General features: G+C 37.5%; 3 protein-coding genes across 3 annotated transcripts; 1 reads left to right on the top strand and 2 right to left on the bottom strand.

Annotated features, from left to right (window-relative positions):
• Positions 1-268: 268 nt before the first annotated feature.
• On the bottom strand, positions 269-4069 carry LOC132545781 (phosducin-like protein 3). The gene is made up of 6 exons (XM_060209470.1): positions 3936-4069; positions 3021-3150; positions 2773-2863; positions 2281-2424; positions 1844-2052; positions 269-454 (listed from the first exon to the last, which is right to left on the bottom strand). Exons 1-6 carry the CDS (start codon positions 3939-3941, stop codon positions 318-320), a joined length of 717 nt encoding a protein of 238 aa, XP_060065453.1. The 5' UTR covers positions 3942-4069; the 3' UTR covers positions 269-317.
• Positions 4070-4252: 183 nt separating this feature from the next.
• LOC132545750 (PIH1 domain-containing protein 1-like) lies at positions 4253-11216 on the top strand. Its single transcript, XM_060209439.1, has 10 exons — positions 4253-4528; positions 5561-5633; positions 5752-5819; positions 6156-6273; positions 6661-6804; positions 7160-7253; positions 8917-8973; positions 9233-9320; positions 9885-10028; positions 10382-11216. Exons 1-10 carry the CDS (start codon positions 4460-4462, stop codon positions 10415-10417), a joined length of 891 nt encoding a protein of 296 aa, XP_060065422.1. The 5' UTR covers positions 4253-4459; the 3' UTR covers positions 10418-11216.
• On the bottom strand, positions 10591-24611 carry LOC132545751 (uncharacterized protein C3orf26 homolog). The gene is made up of 7 exons (XM_060209440.1): positions 24473-24611; positions 24042-24163; positions 22010-22139; positions 21030-21192; positions 13293-13356; positions 12888-12975; positions 10591-11887 (listed from the first exon to the last, which is right to left on the bottom strand). Exons 1-7 carry the CDS (start codon positions 24564-24566, stop codon positions 11715-11717), a joined length of 834 nt encoding a protein of 277 aa, XP_060065423.1. The 5' UTR covers positions 24567-24611; the 3' UTR covers positions 10591-11714.
• Positions 24612-24635: the final 24 nt, after the last annotated feature.

Here is a 24635-nt window from a genome sequence, read left to right as displayed (position 1 = left end):
ATTGTTCATTTTTAACTACACCTATGGCACCTAAGACAAAGTTTAGTGGGAAGAGAACTATCAAATAGCAAGTTTAAAATATCTGAACAGGAACTAAGCATTTCCAGAAACAGTTGTAAACTTTATAATTTTCCTTCATCAATGTAACAGGGAAGAGAAAATCATTTCACAAAGCCTACTTGTGTACGTGAACAGGTGCCATATGTCAACAAACACCAACCTTAATTTGGAGAAAGAAAATCAAACAGAAACTTCACTGACATCAAGATTGTGATTAATATAAAATTTATTTAAAAAATCTATGCTGCATATATGTTCTACCAATCGTTTTCATCGTCACTGTCTATTGCACTCTCCCTCATGGCACGACTCATCACATCATCCACCCCCTGTCTGGGGGGCCCTTCAAGCTCTGTTTTTAATACTCCATTTTGTGATAACATCCATTCAAATTCTGAAGAAAAAGCAAACACAATGATATAATTTAAAAGTGAACATATGAAAACCAAACAAAATATTTCGCCAAAACTTAAGATAAAATATCAACCTCTATCACATCTGTTAAGTTAAAAATTAACCAATCATCATCCACTAGTCGTCTTTTCAAATCAATTTTCAGCTGTCTCTCCTGTGAACAGTTTCTTCAGAACACAGAAGTAATATTCTTGGTTCTTTATGAACATGGTCCTAGCTGGGCATTTACATCGAGCTTGATCATTTTAGATTATAATTGAAACATTTATTACCACTTTTTCTTAATAGGATTACAAATCTCCATGCAAGTCCTTAATGTGTGAACACACAGTGACATAACCACAGCACATTGTATATTTTATTTATAACCAATCTCCAATCTGACCTGGTGTATACAGTGACATAACCACAGCACAATGTATATCTTATTTATAACCAATCCCCTATCTGACCTGGTGTATACAGTGACATAACCACAGCACAATGTACATCTTATTTATAACCAATCCCCTATCTGACCTGGTGTATACAGTGACATAACCACAGCACATTGTATATTTTATTTATAACCAATCCCCTATCTGACCTGGTGTATACAGTGACATAACCACAGCACATTGTATATTTTATTTATAACCAATCCCCTATCTGACCTGGTGTATACAGTGACATAACCACAGCACAATGTACATCTTATTAATAACCAATCCCCTATCTGACCTGGTGTATACAGTGACATAACCACAGCACATTGTACATCTTATTTATAACCAATCCCCTATCTGACCTGGTGTATACAATGACATAACCACAGCACGTTGTACATCTGAAGGGGTGAGAGAACTGATTTTGATCTTTCAAAAGTGACAGAACCAGCAGAATCTCTTTATTTTACCTTTTTAAGTTTTGACCTTCAAGTGCAGGTTACTCTGGCCGTATTTGAAATACTGACTTTTGTACACTGCAATTCATATTGTTTCCAAGGCAACAGGAGAATACTTAACGTTTCAAGAAGAATCTTTATTGTTTAGATGACATGATCAGGAAATGATTAATAGAAGAACCAGCTTAATACATTAATCTGAAGGAGGACACAATGACACCTTGGGGGTACCTGTACTGTGATTATATCATGAGTTCTGGACAGACATAGACATTACAAACTATACCGACTAACCTGCCCAAAGACAAAGATTCCAGCAAAATATGTCCTTTATTTTCAATGGAAACAAAAACAGACGTCAAAAAAGGTCATTGTTTGTAGACATAGTCATAATGACTTCAACTTTACTTTTGGATAATCTAATACAGATAACCTGAATCAATGACATTAAGGAAAGAGAGCTGAACATTTGGCAACTGTACTTACCATCTCTCTTAAAGTTCATTCCTCCAAAATTATGTGGTCCCACCCATTGTTTCTTCATATCACTTTCATGGTACACAAAAACAGTAGGTAAGTTTTTGTCTGGATAATTAGGAATGCATACACTCGATACACTTTTCACAAATTTAACATCTGGGAATTTTCTTGCTAATTCGGCCATATGTTGATTTAATAGTGTACACAATGGAATTCTGAAGAAAAAAACAACAGAAAAACAGATTAGTTACAAATGTAATGTTATAAATAAAAAACATCAAATAACTCCACATCAATTCATAAAAACCCTACAATAAAAATCATTGTAATATTATCAACTCCATCAAATTTCAAAGATGTCAGCTCTCTATGTACATGAATGAGAGCTTATCAGTGTTTCAAGTCTCACCATACGTTACACTAACTAAGGGGAGATAACCCACCCTGGTTTGTAGACATGAAGGACTACCCAGATTCCATCTCCAGCCTTGTTGATTTCCCTGACCCAGTCTTCCTTTGTGATCTCCAGCACACTCCCAAACTTGGATTTAGCTGCTGCTGCTTTCATTTCTGCCATTCTTTGTCTCCTACAATATCAGCATTATTAATATCAAGATTATTTTCTTTTTGGAAATGTATCTCCTACATCCGTAGGAGTAATTTATATTTGCTGGTAGCTTTTCCAACGGCAGAAATTTATATATCAGCTAGTTACTTCATTTTAAGATATGGTAACTTGATATATAACAACTGCAATCTGACAAAACTTTATTATATACTTCAATTTTTACACCATGTTTTTCATAGCTCATTTTGCTTTAAAGTAACCATATACACATATATCAGTATTTCATTAAAATATTGAGACAGAATTTTTCCAGAATGGAGCTTATCAAAATGATGTTGACTCTTTTACATGTACAAGAGAATTTTACCTGTAAGCTTCAAATATTCTTTCTTCTTCCTCATCTATGTCATCTTCCTTCTCTTCTAGTTCTTTTAGTGACATATCACCTAAATCTTTACCTATCAAAGACATGACATATACATTACATTGAATAACTTCAGTAACTAATCAAGATTACAGATATACTTCGCGACATCCTGAAACAATAAAATACATCAACGATATGAAAAACCTCCAATTCACAACATTCTCTCTCTCACAATCATATATCACTACCTCTAGATTTATCCTGGATAGTCTGTTCCAGTAGATGGACAACATCATCTTCTGTTACCTCTTTTTCCTTCTCTGGAATAATCCCTTTTGCTCGCAATATGTCATTCCATTCTGTATCTGCATTTGGGTCCTGTGTTAAGAAAGTTACTGAATTATTCAATACCAAAGAACCTGATCAAATCTGATGAATATCAGCTATACATCTATTTGCATCAATACTGTGAAGTTATCAGATCAATTGAAAACTGTCTGATCACAAACAGGTAAAAAAAACTTACATGTCATTAGTATCAATTCAGTAAGGAAATGAGGTAATTTAATTAGCAGAAAAGTGTTAACAATATCTATGATATAGATCTGCATAGTTACAGGAATACATCCCTTTCATTTACTAAATTTAAGTTACACATGTATCCTTTTCGGAAAATTTTGTTGAAGAGTGTGCAATTAACTGCAACATTATAGCTAGTGATTAAATCTAATTGTCATTGGAAAATAAAGCATATAAGTAATGAATCAATATTAATACCAACATATATATATTGTATGCTTGTTAAGCTAATAGTGATATCTGCATCATTACAGATTGATATTCCCATGATCTTTGAAAAAGAAAGTGACACCATCCTGCTCTGTAATTAAATTAAAACTTGAATGAAAATCTTTCAAAAGTTATCTTCAATATAATTTTCCTGTGATTTGATTTTAAGGGAATCGCCCTGTTAAATGAAACGTTTTGTCCTTTAACAATTACCCATTTTTGCTGCAAGTATAGCGATTAAGTTAAGGATATTTCACTGAAACATGAAGAAATGTGCTGATCGTACTATGCTATTACACATTCATGGAAACTACATATCAACGTGCTCTACCACTCTACCGATTACCACAAATCTACTGTGAGTTTCTAATTACCTGCATCCTGAGTATTATTCTGTGTGAGTCGTAGGGTATTTCTGCTTTAAATACTTCTAAATATATATAGATCTATTTTGTTCGATGCTGTCACTTCTCAATCTACGTTTAGTCATCTAATCTGGAAAATGTGTGTAATACGAATACTTCCTTATAAGGACTGGACAGGCACAATCAGACTCATACGAAAGCTTGGGCTGTGATCACGAACCATGCAAACATTACAGTGATCAGGATTACATGTTCCGGATAAGGTTTCTTGATTAAACTTATCAATGTGCTTCCGCTTAGAAATTGTAAACAACGTGAATAAACACATCTAATTTTAGTCAGTGTGCTTTTCACAATATATCAGAAGAAAATATTCGACAGAGGAAGGAAATACAAAAAATCTTATATAGGAAAATATACGGGAGAAACATGTTGTAGTACCTGCATTTACTTAGTTTGTTGATTTTGAGAATCTCCAAATTGCAGACCTGTAGCCAAATCTCTGATTAGCTGGAATCTTCTATATTCTAATCATGGATCGTATGCTTGATCCAGAAACGACGGATACAGAAGCCATGTACAACCAACTTCTACTGGACGCAGTACGTCATTGATAATTATCAATACCATGATATTTTACTCTTTTTTTTAAAAAATAATTATGTGGTTTTAAGTATGTATAGTACATGTAAATCACGTGAAATAATAATATGAGTGAATGATTTTATATCAACAGTTAATTATTATAGATAATTATCAATGAGAAATGATTTACATTTCTTCATAAATTGAATAATTGTCTTAATTTGATATTAAATTGATTATACTATTTAAGGCTCCCTTTTGTTTCACATTATGCATCACTTGCCTTTATACTTAAGACCGAAATAAACACATTATGTTTAACAGATCCAGTGAAAAGCAGACAATAAGACCACATAGGATCACACACAAGAATAACACGGTTTCCCAAATTATGCTTTCATAAACAGTAAACATAAACTATCGAAATCTAAACTATCGAAAACTTCCATGTACTTACACCTGCACATATACTGATGACTGTCATAGAGGGTAGATAGGTGATACCATTCAACTTTTTGCCTAGAATTTTATTCAATGAACAGACATGAAGAGTGGAAATAATTACAATAACTTGTTTTGTGGTTGTTGTAAAAGAAACAAAGTTTACATTTTATAATTGTTAAAGATTCTTATTTTTCAAAAGCAATTTAGTTTCTATACTTACCCATAAGTTTTTGTACAGCTGACCGTCTGTCAATTGTATGAATTACATTAAGAAAAAAAGAAAACTTTACGCATGTACATATTATTGGTATGCTTTCAGGAGAAATATTCCATACTCTTGTTTCAAAATCTACATTCTGAATGGAAGAAAAATTAAAATTATTGATACATGCCTACTTGTTAATATCAATTAAAGGTGTATTATTTTTTTTCTAGATTTATTCTTTATCAAAAAAATTATTGTTATCTTTTCCTTTTGTTAAATGTATATATGAGTTTGTTCAAACTTATGGAGCAAGGGAGATAATTCAGCATTGTCTGGGAATATTGTAAATACACATATAATATGATAAATATGCCACCTTTATTATTATTATATGTTATAGGCATCCAGGGAGGGGTTTCCAATGCCTTCTGATGCAGATAAACAAAGTGTTCTGCAGGTTATACCAAAACCTGGTAAGTTTACTCGAGTAAAGGTTTAAATGAATATATAGGCATAAATTTTAATACCTAAAGTATCTGACAGTTCTAATGATTTAAAACTAAAAAATGATTCCTTTACTTCTATTTACAGGATTCTGTCTTAAGACCAAAGACGCTGAAGGAAAGAAAGCTTTCATCAATGTGTGTCATGCTGACAATGTATGTAACAGCCCAGACTTCTAAGTCCAATGTCTTAGTTCACAATACATATAGCTCAACAGATTTTAATGATTTGTTAAATATATAAAACATAAGATATGTGATTACAGGGTGACTGACTACCGTAAAATGGTGATCATTGTTTTGATTGACTTTGAATTTCTGGATTGTAATCCTGTAAACTGGTTATATTTTTCAAAGTGTCAAGTTTATTTCATGGACTTTTTATTTCATTATGATATTGGGTTGGAAACAAAGAGACCATTGAGAAGTTAACAATGATAACAGTGAAAAAAATATTATTTAAGGAAAAATTTAATTGATTTGTTTCAATAGGTTCCAGCTCCTAAGGATATGACGGATGATGAACTGTTGAAATTACTGGATTCTGAAGATCCTTTTGGATATCGTATTCCAATGAGTCTTGGTGAACCTCATGCTGAACTGGACAAAAGTCAGTATATTCTCATCCTGATAATGTCATTGGTGAAACTGCAGGTCATATTCATCAAAACCCTGTCATTAAAGAGTATTTATCCAACAGTAATTACACATGTATAGACACAATATCTTATCGCTGAATGCTGGAGCTGATCAAGTATTTCAAAATATTGTTTTAAAGAAATACATTAATGGAATGATATTAGAATGAGTTGGCTCATGATAATTGGCATTAGATATCACATAAAATAGCTTGGTTAAAGTTTTGAATTCTAGTTATGATAAATTATCAACAATTAATCTAGGTGACTATCTTCTTGACAATACAATACATAGTGGTATATGTACTGGTATTGGCGTAGTACACACGACGGTAATGCCACATTCTGTGTTATAACAGGTGGAAGTGGCTGTACAGCCTATGATGTAGTTGTAAATCCAGGCTTCCTAGAAAAGATGCAGAAAAGTGAGATATTCAGGGCATTTTTTCTGTCTGTTACATTGGAGGGTATTGAAGACAAGTACAACCAGACACTCAGCCGGGGTGAGTATATTAGTGTCACATAAACCATAGAAGTCTGTGCATTTATAGGGGTTACACAAACGATATATGAGGCCCCATAGGGGTCACATGACCTGTAAATAGATATCATGGGCCATATATATGTATAGGTGTCACTATTTTTCATATCACCAGAATTTTGTCAGTGAGATAATGTCTAATGATTGGAAGAGTCACATAGATAGGAAGTCAGTAAGGAACCAACCAACTGACATAGAGGTCACACAGATCTGTAATTAACATGTTAAGTAATAAAATGCAGTAAATGTACAATGAACTTGTGTATAATGATAAGGAATTGGTGGAATTTTTGAGTTGTTTATATTTTATTTTGCAGATTGGGTTTTGCTTAAGAACAGGAAGTTTGTTGGTACTTTGCCGGAACAAAAGATCAGATCCAAATCAAAACCACTTATTATGGAGATGGATAAGTAAGTGTAACCTTAGTTTAAATTATTCTGACATTCTGTCACCTGTTATATATCAGCTTGGAGCCTATGAACGTCAGAACTCAGGCCCTCTATAAAGTGAGGGAAATAAGCAACTCATGCCCGGGTCAGCATGGATTGACATTCAAATGAAAATTGTAGAAAGAAATTGTCATTTTCATATGCATATCGCACATGGATGGAAAGGTCTGTTCTTTATCTACAAGATTTTCAAACATGACATGTTGTTGTGCATACATTGAGATTACTTTTTTAACAATTGATGACTTCTGGAAATGACAGCCTTCAGTTGTGAGAACCAAAAACCTCAAACAAGTCTAAGTTCTGAGATAAGGCCCATGTGTTCTCTGTGAGAGATCTTGAGGGGATTTTTGCCCCCATCATTGTTCTGTGTGAGAGATCTCGAGGGGATTTTTTCACCCATCATTGTTCTCTGTGAGAAATCTTGAGGGGATTTTTTCACCCATCATTGTTCTCTGTGAGAGATCTTGAGGGAATTTTTTCACCCATCATTGTTCTCTGTGAGAGATCTTGAGGGAATTTTTTCACCCATCATTGTTCTCTGTGAGAGATCTTGAGGGAATTTTTTCACCCATCATTGTTCTGTGTGAGAGATCTTGAGGGGATTTTGCCCCATCATTGTTCTGTGTGAGAGATCTTTAGGGGATTTGGCCCCCATCATTGTTTGATCTTTTATTTGTTGGATCTGCTTAATATAAATTTCAAATGAAATGAAAACTGATATCAGATCACATTACTCAGGAAAGTTACATTTTGACATGTTTTAAAGTCAATATGACGATGACAAACTGAAATGGAGGCAGACATTTTGTTGCAGCATTTTCTGTTCCTGATATAGCATCATTGTTTGTATTAAGGGGTGGGTCACAATCAATTTCTATCTGGTACAGCCAATGTGTTTGTATTAAGGGGTGGGTCACAATCAATTTCTATCTGGTACAGCCAATGTGTTTGTATTAAGGGGTTGGTCACAATCAATTTCTGTCTGGTACAGCCAATGAGAAATGTTCGTGATGTAGCATCAGTGTTTGTATTAAGGGGTAGGTCACAATCAATTTCTGTCTGGTACAGCCAATGAGAAATGTTCATGATCTAGCATCATTGTTTGTATTAAGGGGTGGGTCACAATCAATTTCTATCTGGTACAGCCAATGTGTTTGTATTAAGGGGTGGGTCACAATCAATTTCTATCTGGTACAGCCAATGTGTTTGTATTAAGGGGTGGGTCACAATCAATTTCTATCTGGTACAGCCAATGAGAAATGTTCGTGATGTAGCATCGTTGTTTGTATTAAGGGGTGGGTCACAATCAATTTCTATTTGGTACAGCCAATGAGAAATGTTCCTGATATAGCATCATTGTTTGTATTAAGGGGTGGGTCACAATCAAATTCTATCTGGTACAGCCAATGTGTTTGTATTAAGGGGTGGGTCACAATCAATTTCTATCTGGTACAGCCAATGAGAAACTTTCCTGGATATATTACACTAGTGACATATACAAAAGATTTAACATCGGTGAACTGCCCTGATAACAGTCTGATTATGTGATAAATGTACTGTATGTATTAGTAAGTGAACAGTTAGTGATTTGTTTGATAATTAAATGTTCTGATATTTTCAGTTCACCATCAACGTTACCAAAAGCCCCAAAATTGGATGCAGAGGATCTGAAAGCCAGGTAAAGTAGAATTCTGATCTCATCAATCTTGCTTCTCATTCATGATATCAGTATTCTCAACCTGTCACCAACCTAATTCATCAGGCTGAAGTATATGTTTAAAGGAAGACATCAGTACAAAGGTCAAGGTCATCAGCTTACATAGCTAATGTCAAGGTTGGATGATTCTCTACTAAATATATTTCACATAAAATGCTATGTTTCATTACTAGCATATTTTTACTGTCAAAGTGATAATTTGGTAACATTTATTTTGAAGGGGCCAGACACCAGAGTATAGAATAGTCCAGGACCCTGCTGAAGGCCACCCAGAATATTTGGTTGCAGAAATCAACTTACCTAAAGTGGTAAGTGGGTTTTTCTTACATTATTTTTTTAATTTAGAAATAAGAGGAATAAATATGTATACACCAGTTGTCTGTGGCTAAGTAAGTACAAAATAAGGATTAAGGTTCAAAACAACACAGAAAATAGGTATGTCAAATATTGGTATCGTTGATCTTGCTACAATTTAACAATTTCACATTTCATATGGCCAGAAGAAGTCTGTGCCTCTAAAGTATCTAGACTGATTATAAGTCCCCCACTTGGAAATTTGAGGACTGTAGGTGTGTGTTGTGTCTGTCTATATGTCCATCCAAACTTCAGCTTGTCTTTGCTCAGTCTCCTACACTACTTATCACTGGAACACACATGGGGCATATATAGGCTCACTCAAGCTAATTACTGTTGTATACAGGGCAAAAATAACCAGAGGTGAAAATATCCCAGTATACAGTACCTCTCAGTCAGTATTATGGAAAAAATCCAAACTGAGGCAAAGCAGTAAAGCTTTGACTGAAATGATTTGTGTGATTTTTTTTTTCCGTAAACAAGAATTTTGATTTTGTTTATATTTCTGATTTCATTAGAAAACCGTGAACAGTGTGACACTTGACATTGGGGAGGACCGTATCCTTCTGGAGACAAGATCTAATGTGTATTACCTAGATATCTATCTGCCGTTCTTCCTACTGCAGGACGAATGTGGCGCTCAATTTAATAGGAAAACTAGGGTAAAGTGTACATTGCATTGTTATATATCTAGATAGAATCTACATTTCAGTTTATTGTGAATATAATTTGGCATTCTTAAATTTCAGGGTCTAATTTTAACACATTTGCACAATGATTAGTTACACCTCAAACAATACTTACAAATAACAATTTTCAGATACTTCCATAGTACAGTTGGATTTTGATGCATACCATCTGTTTTCTATTATTGTGTTGGTATATATAAGTTCAGTATTTTGTTTATATAACTGATTAAATTATATCTGGTAACACAGAATGCAGAAGTACTTTATACACAGATTGGTTTGTCTTCTTGTAATTTATAATTTATATACATCACTTCTCTTTCTAGATTTTAACAATAACCATGCCAGTCCAACCATCATAGCACTGGTAGATCTATGTTGATGGAAGAGGAAGACAATACATCGTAAATACCAAACAACGAATGGTTTAACTTAACCAGTAACGTCAGACCTCTGCAAATCACAGGGGATGTAGAGAGGATCATGTGACTGCATTGCACTTGCAATAGGGAAGTGATACAAAAACACCACAAAGGACAGTAACTTTACTTTATTAAAAAAATAATGTGGTCAGTAACCAACACCCATAGTACATCACAAAACATTCAGAGGAAGTAATGATCATACTACTGGTTCCATTAGTCTTGTGATTATAATTAAAACAGATGTCAAGAGATGTATCACATCAGATGGATGGTACAAAGGAACCTTCTAAAACTAGACTAGCTGGTGGGCATGTTTATTGGATGGAAGATGTTAGGATGTGATGGCTGTAATACAGATGTTCACACAAATTCTTTGATCTGTGATATAAGAATATGGGTTATGATAAAACATAACAACAAAATAATTCAGTTTCTGGGTGTATGTTTCTAACATTTTTCATTGAAAGATAAAATGATCTTTGTTTATTTTGTTTGTATAACAAGCAATGAAGATGAAGTATTCCATGAGCATTGTTAATTAAAAGATCATACCTAATGATATATATTGTGTGATGTTGTATCTCCTCAAAATGTATTACCATAATGATTTAGTATAGTACATATTTCGCCCAAGGCTTCTACAATAATTACAAAAACAGTTTATGTCGTGAACGTTCAAATCATTTAGTTTGTCTGAATCAGGTGTTATTACATTAAAACTACAACTTTGTCAGAATCTTGTTGGTATTTTTATGTACAGTTTGGATCTGTATACATGATATAGACAAAAATATCTTGGACAACGCACTGCAAAAATATGTCTCATTTGTAAACCGTTGACATTACCATGTATATTACAGACATGGTTTATTGCTGTCCTCACTTATGTTTAGACATAATGTATTCATGTTAAATAGAGTCTGACAATTCTACACATGAATGAAACAGACTAATACTATTTGTATAATATTGTTAACAATATCAGCCCTTCATTTCATCTCAGCACTTCACATACACCTTTACAACATTCTGAAACAGCTTCATACAGGGAGCAGACCTTATCTCCCAAATGGTATATCTATATTTTATAATCATATATGTTCCATTTATCTGTATTGTTTTGTTGATCTCAATCAACAAGACACAAATGTTATATGGAACAGACTTATCTCCCTTATATCAGCAAATGTTCCTAAATACAAAGAACTTGATTCACTATGGCTGAACCAGAGCGTCATAACATTCCAATCTTGCAGTGATTTTTAGATATATGTGGTATGAGATAGTCCTTCATCAAGTCCATTAAGTGGTCTCTTATCTCGGGGATATCCACCATGCGTTTAGATTTGACATCACGCCAGTTCCAGTCCAGCACCACAGCTACAATATTGTCTAGATGTAGTGACCCTGTAAGAAAAAATAATGATCAGAAAACCCATCCAAACAGAAAATAAATGAATTGGGTAAAGGAATAGTAGTAAAAAAATGTCCAACGAATAATAAGCAGCTACATTCCAGAATTTAATACAGAGGATCGCAGTACCAACTCGAATTGTAAGTCACTAGTAAAAATATACACCCCCTGTTCCATTATTAATCAATTCAAGTGAAGATCATTTAAAGGGCATCACCCGGGAAAACTGATATAAAGGGTCATTAAAATGTTATAACTGATAACGACTGAAACAAAACAAAATCACAGTGAATTACTCCTGATGCAAGTCATGTGATCCAAGTAATAGCAATGACTGAGTGAGTGTGTCTACAGAACAACAGGCCTTAATGATCCTCAGACTGTAGAGACCAACAGTAGTGATAGTGTGAACAATTAAAATAAATCTGAATATTGTAGCAGTCAAGGTTTCGGTAAACACTTTACATGCCACCTTCTCAACATTCCCACCATTCCCACACTCGGTGCAATGGCACCAGTAGATCTAGAGACGAGGTAAAAAAAAAGTTTTCACAATTGCAGCCATACTGGATTTTGTACCGACTTGAAAGATAACAATACATCTTAGGACCATATCAAGATAATTTCAAGTGTCAGCTGAAACTGAATGTTGGAACTTGAGAAATTGTGAAAGGTTTATGCAAAATGAAGAGCACACAGCAACAGATGAAACATGATGGCTGAAGTTTAGCATAAAATCCTTAAAGTCAGATACGTAAGAATAACCTAATTCCAATAAACACCTTCCTTTATCTTGTTAGCTAGAAACTTTTTCTCTTACCTTATCTGAATTCACCACAGTGTGTATTTAGGTGTTCCCACATCAATATGACACACCCTCTTAGTCACAAACTTCTATATCTACCTTACCTGACTTTATCAGAGCATGTAGGCTGTAAGGTATTACCAGACCATTGACACCCTCTTAGTCACAAACTTCTATATCTACCTCACCTGATTTCATCAGAGCATGTAGTCTGTTGGGTGTTCCCACACCTATGTGACACACCCTCTTGGTCAGAAACTTCTGCTGCTCCTCCAGCTGTAACAGAAAGTAGTGCTTAGCGATTTCTGTTGAAAAGGCCTATATAGCCTTGTGGCGAGTTACCAAGGTTATGAGAATGTTAATCATTTGGTTGCGAACTTAAAAGTCTTAATTACTTATAAATAAAAAGCTCAGCAGTGATAATCTCCTTCCTTTTATAAGTTAGAGTGAGCACTGATAATTAAATTCATCAGTAAGTAATTAAGTTGTCATACAATATGCACGAGAACAAAGAATTCAAATTAGCAAAGAAGTTTATGGACAAAGTTTAAACCACATGGTCATATATTTAACTACAAGTGTATATTACTCGCCTTAAAGTGCTTTGCAAACAATTTGGCAATTTTACACTCATCACTCTTGAAATCCAATATCTCCCTGTAAAAAGAGTACAAAGCTTAAAATCCAGTACAGTTTAATGTTGTGTGCAGAGGTCACAATGTAAAGTTACAAAGCTTAAAATCCAGTACAGTTTAATGTTGTGTGCAGAGGTCACAATGTAAAGTTACAAAGCTTAAAATCCAGTACAGTTTAATGTTGTGTGCAGAGGTCACAATGTAAAGTTACAAAGCTTAAAATCCAGTACAGTTTAATGTTGTGTGCAGAGGTCACAATGTAAAGTTACAAAGCTTAAAATCCAGTACAGTTTAATGTTGTGTGCAGAGGTCACAATGTAAAGTTACAAAGCTTAAAATCCAGTACAGTTTAATGTTGTGTGCAGAGGTCACAATGTAAAGTTACAAAGCTTAAAATCCAGTACAGTTTAATGTTGTGTGCAGAGGTCACAATGTAAAGTTACAAAGCTTAAAATCCAGTACAGTTTAATGTTGTGTGCAGAGGTCACAATGTAAAGTTACAAAGCTTAAAATCCAGTACAGTTTAATGTTGTGTGCAGAGGTCACAATGTAAAGTTACAAAGCTTAAAATCCAGTACAGTTTAATGTTGTGTGCAGAGGTCACAATGTAAAGTTACAAAGCTTAAAATCCAGTACAGTTTAATGTTGTGTGCAGAGGTCACAATGTAAAGTTACAAAGCTTAAAATCCAGTACAGTTTAATGTTGTGTGCAGAGGTCACAATGTAAAGTTACAAAGCTTAAAATCCAGTACAGTTTAATGTTGTGTGCAGAGGTCACAATGTAAAGTTACAAAGCTTAAAATCCAGTACAGTTTAATGTTGTGTGCAGAGGTCACAATGTAAAGTAACAAAGCTTAAAATCCAGTACAGTTTAATGTTGTGTGCAGAGGTCACAATGTAAAGTTACAAAGCTTAAAATCCAGTACAGTTTAATGTTGTGTGCAGAGGTCACAATGTAAAGTTACAAAGCTTAAAATCCAGTACAGTTTAATGTTGTGTGCAGAGGTCACAATGTAAAGTTACAAAGCTTAAAATCCAGTACAGTTTAATGTTGTGTGCAGAGGTCACAATGTAAAGTTACAAAGCTTAAAATCCAGTACAGTTTAATGTTGTGTGCAGAGGTCACAATGTAAAGTTACAAAGCTTAAAATCCAGTACAGTTTAATGTTGTGTGCAGAGGTCACAATGTAAAGTTACAAAGCGGAATAATTCTTATAAAGAATACTAGACTATTACTGTACCTAAGTGATAACAGGAGATATTGATTGACATTATTCATCTGTTGACAAGTATTTGATTTTTTGATATTGTGACACTGTTATAAATCATACAAAGTTATAAATAATGTATGTCCTGCAGCTGTAATGTGAACAGTACATGTGTTACCTATGACAGACTGATATCCTGATATACTATACAACATGTTAAACATATAAACATGAATATTATCTTATGTATATTTCTTTCAACTAGAAAAAGTGTAAACATAGGGTCACTAACAACTCATAGCACCACACCAGTATGGTCTCTCCAAAGTGGGGCACCGACATCCAACAACAGTCTCACCGAAGAATCACCGACTCCACACAGAACAGGGAGAGTATAGTTGGTCCAACAATAGTCTTCACAGAGGAGCACCAACCCCTCTCAGAGCCAGACAAGTATGGTCAGTCCAACAACAAAGTCTACATAGGGTCAACAACAACTCATAGCACCACACCAAAGTGGGGCACCTACATCCAACAACAGTCTCCTGAAAGAATCACTGACTCCTCACAGAGTGAAAAGTGTAGTCCCACAAGAGACTCCACTGAGGAGCACTAACTCCTCACAGAGTCAGAAGTGTGTAGTCCCACAAGTGACTCTACAGAGGAGCACTAACTCCTCACAGAGTGGGAAGTGTGTAGTCCCACAAGTGACTCCACTGAGGAGCACTAACTCCTCACAGAGTGAGAAGTGTGTAGTCCCACAAGTGACTCTACAGAGGAGCACTAACTCCTCACAGAGTGAGAAGAGTGTAGTCCCACAAGTGACTCTACAGAGGAGCACTAACTCCTCACAGAGTGAGAAGAGTGTAGTCCCACAAGTGACTCTACAGAGGAGCACTAACTCCTCACAGAGTCAGAAGAGTGTAGTCCCACAAGAGACTCTACAGAGGAGCACTAACTCCTCACAGAGTGAGAAGAGTGTAGTCCCACAAGAGACTCTACAGAGGAGCACTAACTCCTCACAGAGTGAGAAGTGTGTAGTCCCACAAGAGACTCTACAGAGGAGCACTAACTCCTCACAGAGTGAGAAGAGTGTAGTCCCACAAGTGACTCTACAGAGGAGCACTAACTCCTCACAGAGTGAGAAGTGTGTAGTCCCACAAGTGACTCTACAGAGGAGCACTAACTCCTCACAGAGTGAGAAGAGTGTAGTCCCACAAGTGACTCTACAGAGGAGCACTAACTCCTCACAGAGTGAGAAGAGTGTAGTCCCACAAGAGACTCTACAGAGGAGCACTAACTCCTCACAGAGTGAGAAGAGTGTAGTCCCACAAGTGACTCTACAGAGGAGCACTAACTCCTCACAGAGTGAGAAGAGTGTAGTCCCACAAGTGACTCTACAGAGGAGCACTAACTCCTCACAGAGTCAGAAGAGTGTAGTCCCACAAGAGACTCTACAGAGGAGCACTAACTCCTCACAGAGTGAGAAGAGTGTAGTCCCACAAGAGACTCTACAGAGGAGCACTAACTCCTCACAGAGTCAGAAGTGTGTAGTCCCACAAGTGACTCTACAGAGGAGCACTAACTCCTCACAGAGTGAGAAAAGTGTAGTCCCACAAGAGACTCTACAGAGGAGCACTAACTCCTCACAGAGTCAGAAGTGTGTAGTCCCACAAGTGACTCCACTGAGGAGCACTAACTCCTCACAGAGTGAAAAGTGTGTAGTCCCACAAGAGACTCTACAGAGGAGCACTAACTCCTCACAGAGTGAGAAGTGTAGTCCCACAAGAGACTCTACAGAGGAGCACTAACTCCTCACAGAGTGAGAAGTGTGTAGTCCCACAAGTGACTCCACTGAGGAGCACTAACTCCTCACAGAGTCAGAAGTGTGTAGTCCCACAAGTGACTCCACTGAGGAGCACTAACTCCTCACAGAGTCAGAAGTGTGTAGTCCCACAAGTGACTCTACAGAGGAGCACTAACTCCTCACAGAGTGAGAAGTGTGTAGTCCCACAAGAGACTCTACAGAGGAGCACTAACTCCTCACAGAGTCAGAAGAGTGTAGTCCCACAAGAGACTCTACAGAGGAGCACTAACTCCTCACAGAGTGAGAAGAGTAGTCCCACAAGTGACTCCACAGAGGAGCACTAACTCCTCACAGAGTCAGAAGAGTGTAGTCCCACAAGTGACTCTACAGAGGAGCACTAACTCCTCACAGAGTGAGAAGAGTGTAGTCCCACAAGTGACTCCACTGAGGAGCACTAACTCCTCACAGAGTCAGAAGTGTGTAGTCCCACAAGTGACTCCACAGAGGAGCACTAACTCCTCACAGAGTGGGAAGTGTGTAGTCCCACAAGTGACTCTACAGAGGAGCACTAACTCCTCACAGAGTGAGAAGAGTGTAGTCCCACAAGTGACTCCACTGAGGAGCACTAACTCCTCACAGAGTCAGAAGTGTGTAGTCCCACAAGTGACTCTACAGAGGAGCACTAACTCCTCACAGAGTGAGAAGAGTGTAGTCCCACAAGTGACTCCACTGAGGAGCACTAACTCCTCACAGAGTGAGAAGTGTGTAGTCCCACAAGTGACTCTACAGAGGAGCACTAACTCCTCACAGAGTGAGAAGTGTGTAGTCCCACAAGTGACTCTACAGAGGAGCACTAACTCCTCACAGAGTGAGAAGAGTGTAGTCCCACAAGTGACTCTACAGAGGAGCACTAACTCCTCACAGAGTCAGAAGAGTGTAGTCCCACAAGAGACTCTACAGAGGAGCACTAACTCCTCACAGAGTGAGAAGTGTGTAGTCCCACAAGAGACTCTACAGAGGAGCACTAACTCCTCACAGAGTGAGAAGTGTGTAGTCCCACAAGAGACTCTACAGAGGAGCACTAACTCCTCACAGAGTGAGAAGAGTGTAGTCCCACAAGTGACTCTACAGAGGAGCACTAACTCCTCACAGAGTGAGAAGTGTGTAGTCCCACAAGTGACTCTACAGAGGAGCACTAACTCCTCACAGAGTGAGAAGAGTGTAGTCCCACAAGTGACTCTACAGAGGAGCACTAACTCCTCACAGAGTGAGAAGAGTGTAGTCCCACAAGAGACTCTACAGAGGAGCACTAACTCCTCACAGAGTGAGAAGAGTGTAGTCCCACAAGAGACTCTACAGAGGAGCACTAACTCCTCACAGAGTCAGAAGTGTGTAGTCCCACAAGTGACTCTACAGAGGAGCACTAACTCCTCACAGAGTCAGAAGAGTGTAGTCCCACAAGAGACTCTACAGAGGAGCACTAACTCCTCACAGAGTGAGAAGAGTGTAGTCCCACAAGTGACTCTACAGAGGAGCACTAACTCCTCACAGAGTCAGAAGTGTGTAGTCCCACAAGTGACTCTACAGAGGAGCACTAACTCCTCACAGAGTGAGAAGTGTAGTCCCACAAGAGACTCTACAGAGGAGCACTAACTCCTCACAGAGTGAGAAGTGTGTAGTCCCACAAGTGACTCCACTGAGGAGCACTAACTCCTCACAGAGTGAAAAGTGTGTAGTCCCACAAGAGACTCTACAGAGGAGCACTAACTCCTCACAGAGTGAGAAGTGTAGTCCCACAAGAGACTCTACAGAGGAGCACTAACTCCTCACAGAGTGAGAAGTGTGTAGTCCCACAAGTGACTCCACTGAGGAGCACTAACTCCTCACAGAGTGAGAAGAGTGTAGTCCCACAAGTGACACTGAGGAGCACTAACTCCTCACAGAGTCAGAAGTGTGTAGTCCCACAAGTGACTCTACAGAGGAGCACTAACTCCTCACAGAGTGAGAAGTGTGTAGTCCCACAAGAGACTCTACAGAGGAGCACTAACTCCTCACAGAGTCAGAAGAGTGTAGTCCCACAAGAGACTCTACAGAGGAGCACTAACTCCTCACAGAGTGAGAAGAGTGTAGTCCCACAAGTGACTCTACAGAGGAGCACTAACTCCTCACAGAGTCAGAAGAGTGTAGTCCCACAAGTGACTCTACAGAGGAGCACTAACTCCTCACAGAGTGAGAAGAGTGTAGTCCCACAAGTGACTCCACTGAGGAGCACTAACTCCTCACAGAGTCAGAAGTGTGTAGTCCCTCAAGTGACTCCACTGAGGAGCACTAACTCCTCACAGAGTGAAAAGTGTGTAGTCCCACAAGAGACTCTACAGAGGAGCACTAACTCCTCACAGAGTGAGAAGTGTAGTCCCACAAGAGACTCTACAGAGGAGCACTAACTCCTCACAGAGTGAGAAGTGTGTAGTCCCACAAGTGACTCCACTGAGGAGCACTAACTCCTCACAGAGTGAGAAGAGTGTAGTCCCACAAGTGACTCCACTGAGGAGCACTAACTCCTCACAGAGTCAGAAGTGTGTAGTCCCACAAGTGACTCTACAGAGGAGCACTAACTCCTCACAGAGTGAGAAGTGTGTAGTCCCACAAGAGACTCTACAGAGGAGCACTAACTCCTCACAGAGTGAGAAGAGTGTAGTCCCACAAGAGACTCTACAGAGGAGCACTAACTCCTCACAGAGTGAGAAGAGTAGTCCCACAAGTGACTCCAAAGAGGAGCACTAACTCCTCACAGAGTGAGAAGAGTGTAGTCCCACAAGTGACTCTACAGAGGAGCACTAACTCCTCACAGAGTGAGAAGAGTGTAGTCCCACAAGTGACTCCACTGAGGAGCACTAACTCCTCACAGAGTGAGAAGTGTGTAGTCCCACAAGTGACTCTACAGAGGAGCACTAACTCCTCACAGAGTGAGAAGAGTGTAGTCCCACAAGTGACTCTACAGAGGAGCACTAACTCCTCACAGAGTGAGAAGAGTGTAGTCCCACAAGTGACTCTACAGAGGAGCACTAACTCCTCACAGAGTCAGAAGAGTGTAGTCCCACAAGAGACTCTACAGAGGAGCACTAACTCCTCACAGAGTGAGAAGAGTGTAGTCCCACAAGAGACTCTACAGAGGAGCACTAACTCCTCACAGAGTCAGAAGTGTGTAGTCCCACAAGTGACTCTACAGAGGAGCACTAACTCCTCACAGAGTGAGAAAAGTGTAGTCCCACAAGAGACTCTACAGAGGAGCACTAACTCCTCACAGAGTCAGAAGTGTGTAGTCCCACAAGTGACTCCACTGAGGAGCACTAACTCCTCACAGAGTGAAAAGTGTGTAGTCCCACAAGAGACTCTACAGAGGAGCACTAACTCCTCACAGAGTGAGAAGTGTAGTCCCACAAGAGACTCTACAGAGGAGCACTAACTCCTCACAGAGTGAGAAGTGTGTAGTCCCACAAGAGACTCTACAGAGGAGCACTAACTCCTCACAGAGTGAGAAGTGTGTAGTCCCACAAGTGACTCCACTGAGGAGCACTAACTCCTCACAGAGTCAGAAGTGTGTAGTCCCACAAGAGACTCTACAGAGGAGCACTAACTCCTCACAGAGTGAGAAGTGTGTAGTCCCACAAGAGACTCTACAGAGGAGCACTAACTCCTCACAGACTTAGTTGAGAGTAGTCCCACAAGTGACTCCAAAGAGGAGCACTAACTCCTCACAGAGTGAGAAGAGTAGTCCCACAAGTGACTCCAAAGAGGAGCACTAACTCCTCACAGAGTGAGAAGAGTGTAGTCCCACAAGTGACTCTACAGAGGAGCACTAACTCCTCACAGAGTCAGAAGAGTGTAGTCCCACAAGAGACTCTACAGAGGAGCACTAACTCCTCACAGAGTGAGAAGAGTGTAGTCCCACAAGAGACTCTACAGAGGAGCACTAACTCCTCACAGAGTCAGAAGTGTGTAGTCCCACAAGTGACTCTACAGAGGAGCACTAACTCCTCACAGAGTGAGAAAAGTGAAGTCCCACAAGAGACTCTACAGAGGAGCACTAACTCCTCACAGAGTCAGAAGTGTGTAGTCCCACAAGTGACTCCACTGAGGAGCACTAACTCCACACAGAGTGAAAAGTGTGTAGTCCCACAAGAGACTCTACAGAGGAGCACTAACTCCTCACAGAGTGAGAAGTGTAGTCCCACAAGAGACTCTACAGAGGAGCACTAACTCCTCACAGAGTGAGAAGAGTGTAGTCCCACAAGAGACTCTACAGAGGAGCACTAACTCCTCACAGAGTGAGAAAAGTGTAGTCCCACAAGAGACTCTACAGAGGAGCACTAACTCCTCACAGAGTGAGAAGAGTGTAGTCCCACAAGTGACTCCACTGAGGAGCACTAACTCCTCACAGAGTGAGAAGTGTGTAGTCCCACAAGAGTCTCCACAGAAGAGCATTACTCCTAACAGAGTCAGACCAGCCTGTTTTTGACTCTAAAACAGGGCAAAGAAAATTGCTGGAATTTCGAGGATGTTTACAGTGACAAAATGATGATTTTCTAAGGGTTACAGTTACTTATGATCTCTGCATGAACGACTGTATCTGCTGGAATGATGAGGATGTCTATAGTGAAGAAATGATTGAGGCCCTACCTATTAAGCTGCACACTCCTGATGGCAGAGGCTGATATCAGTAACACAAGCGGAGACCCTGGCTTTAGCTCTGTCTTCAGCATCTTCTTCCATTTTGGTAGGATGGTACGTAGGTAGGACACAGCTGTATGGTCCCTGTCAGCACTCACAAAGAAGTTACTCTCTGTTGGAATAGTAATGTTTTGTTTATAATTTCATTACCAAATTTAACATTCAAGTCCTTTAAAATAACAATTTCCACAATGTTTTGGTGATACTGTTTAGAGTGACAACTGCTTAGTTGTGTATCTTTGATTTTGAGACAACCATCGTACAATAATTTTCTTTTTATCAGAAGTTTAGGTAACATCTGTACAAGGTGTAGGATAATCCTGTCACAATCAAAGACATTTCCAGGGAAAGTTCAGACAAGCCTAGTCTAGCAACAAGCAGATGTGTGAGGATTAAGATATGAGAAATGTAACAGATGTGACTTTGGTAAACGTTTTGATGCCACATTAAATTTGTAGCCCACCTACCTCAGTAAACTAGAGAAAAAAATTTAGCCTCTCGTTCTGAAGCAACTTTTTTCTATCTAGCACCTAACCCTCTGCCCAAGGGAATTGGCCATTAGACATTCCCTAACAGAATCATTACAACATTCCATAACTCGAAGACAAGGAAATATCCAACATCACACATGAAATATTGTACAGATGTTGAAAAGAAGTCATGAAACTTTTACTGACTGGGCGGAGATCATACTTGTACAGCATGTCGAACAACTTTTTACAGGACTAGTAGTTTTAAGCTGTTTCAAGTCTCTGCCATTCTTTGCCAAGTGGTGGCAACATCAAGAAATATCAAATTTCAAAACCTTAGAATGTAAATATGATACTTAAGATAACAAAAATTATGTAAATGAAGTCCAGCATAAATTAATTTAAGATTTACATTACTGGAATACCATTTTAATTATACATGTTAAATAAGTGACTGACCAGTGTCCAGTTGAATGTTATCCCATTCCACTGTAGAGAGCTTGTCTTTGTAGTGTTTTGAGATAACTTGGACCAGATCCTCAGCTGTTCCTGACTTGCTGCCCTTTGCTTTTAACTCCACAGTTATTGTCTGCAAATAGTAATCAACCTTTATCAATCAAAAGAATCAAGGAGCAGATGCTAAGTCACTAAGTCATTTAACAAGAGTACTTTGGGTCGGAACAATGTGCACAACCCCATGTCACAGATAAATATCACCAGGGATGTATAAAAGAATGTTTAGAAGAAAGTCTATCTCATTGTGAAGCTATAATTTGAGTTAACTAGCCTTACTATTTTGTCTAACATAATTTCTGCAAAAGGACAAAACCAGTCTTTTCTAAGTGAACCATAGTAAAAAGCTAAATAACTTTCAAATGCTCTTGTAAGCAAGAATCTCTGTTGACTTTTAATACTTTTGAAACAAAATGCATGTTTACATTTTCTTTTTTTGTCGACAAAATAGGGAACTCGACAACTTTCTCAGAAGATCTTGGCAGATTTTAATGGTGTTAACATGTGTTGGTATACCAGGGTCTGAAAGACAACATACTTTGTATGATTCATGAAGATAAAATGAGATAACAACTGTGAAGGGAAGGGGCTTTAATGACTATTTACACTGCCATGGTAGAAAACAGTTACAGCGTTCTGTGTATATGTTTTTTTCAGTCAAAAAATTATCGACTTGCGGAACAATTAACCTCAACATGTCATACTGATAAACAATTTGAAATTTTATTTGATGAACATTGGAAAAAGGTGATAACTAGGGTAACTAGATTAAATTTCATAGATTTAACCTTAAAATTCATTTACATATTTATGTGACCATACACTTACATATGATATGGATAGAGAGGTGTAAAACCTTTGTCCATTGATTAACAATGTAGGAATCTCAGACACTGAAAATTTAAAAATTAAACTTTTGTTCTGGTGATGATTGTTTGAAGGTTTGAGACCAAAAGTAGTTTAAAAGTAAAGGGGAAAAAAAGATGTATCACTGCACTTCATTTACAGCCACAGAATATTTGTAAGAGAAAATATGCATTTTAGCTTATTTCTTCAATATTATTTATGAATAAAAAACTTTGGTTATTTCCATGTTGGACTTTATTTTCAGCAAATTTCTTTTTTGTTCAAATGCAATAGAATAATACCCGAATAATAAGTTTATAAGCTAAAAATTATCTCAAAATACTAAATTTCTATTTTATTTGACAATCGTAAATCTCCATAGCAACCAAAAAAAGTTGATTTTGAAAAATTGCTTAAGTCCTTTATATGATGTCCGTAACTTCACTTAGTATTTTAAGATATGTTTGAAGATGTTGCTTGCAAGTGTGATACACAATACACACATGTAAGATCAAAGATCAAGGGAAATTCAACTGCTCTAATTCAACCAATTTTCCAAATATCATCATAAAAAATGGTACATAGGTCATATTAACAACATATCTTTTGAAGTTTCTCTAAATTTATTGATCATTTTTAGATAGACCTAAAGATTTGGATGCCATAAATATCTAGGCAGCATGAGCTCTGTGTCACTATCTATTTATTAAAGCCTTATTCAACTGTGACCAGATATCTTTCTTTCAATTTCATTATTCAATTGTAATAAATGTCAGATATATATGTATATATACCCGGTATATATGACTGATTTTAAACAAATTTATGTTTCAATAATATCTGACTAGTAAATCATTGTTTAAGTATGTATATTTGGATTACTTAAACATTTAAGTATGATTACATATAGACAGTTTTGAAGGTTAAGTTCACAATATTTTACATATTAACCTTCAAGTCTTAAAAGGAGATAACATATGATGCTCTTGTCTGTAAAGATTGTGTTTTTTCATTTTCTATTTTTTTCCTTTCCTTATCGTTATTATTTTTGTTTCCGTGTTTTTCGTCAGGACCATATGTAAGACTAGTACTGTACTAAATAAGTAACTTAAAACACTATATAATAACATACATTTCTTTTCCTCTTGGCTTTCTTTTTTTTCTTCTCTTTGTCTGCACCATCATCTTGATCACCATTTGTCTCTTTGTCATCATCAATGGATTCGGCCTTCCTTTTCGTTGGTACAACATTTTCTGAGAAGAAAAACAAAATTAGTATCTAAAGTGAAGCTTTATTTCTTATCACATGGAACATGTAATTAAAAAAAAAGTGATTTTACATCAGCATGCCAGTATGGATATAAACAAGTTGTAATTACAACTGTTACATCTAACTTTTCCTAACACATGAATGTGAAAATTGCTGTAATGCTACAAAATGGTAGGAATCCTGATTCTGTGTTTCAACTCTTATCTCATATCAGTATGTTTATAAAATAGTTAGATCAGTCGTAACTATCGTCGGGGTAATATCACTACAGCACAGTAGTAAGCTAATTGAACCTGAAGCCTCCATTGAAGGGTCACTATCGGATTCGGAACTTTCATCGTCCTTTTGGCCGCTTGTCCACCACTCATCATCTAAGTCGTCTGCCATGACAATGGAATGAATAACGAATCTATCCACAAAATATACAAACGATCGGATCCCACATGGCCAATAATA

Source organism: Ylistrum balloti, unplaced genomic scaffold (genome assembly GCF_031769215.1).
Source record: "Ylistrum balloti isolate Yb309-2 unplaced genomic scaffold, AGI_CSIRO_Ybal_v1 Utg369856, whole genome shotgun sequence".
NCBI lineage: Eukaryota > Metazoa > Mollusca > Bivalvia > Pectinida > Pectinidae > Ylistrum > Ylistrum balloti.
The sequence above is the reverse complement of the archived record's forward strand: the minus strand, read 5'-3'. Positions and strand labels throughout refer to the sequence as shown.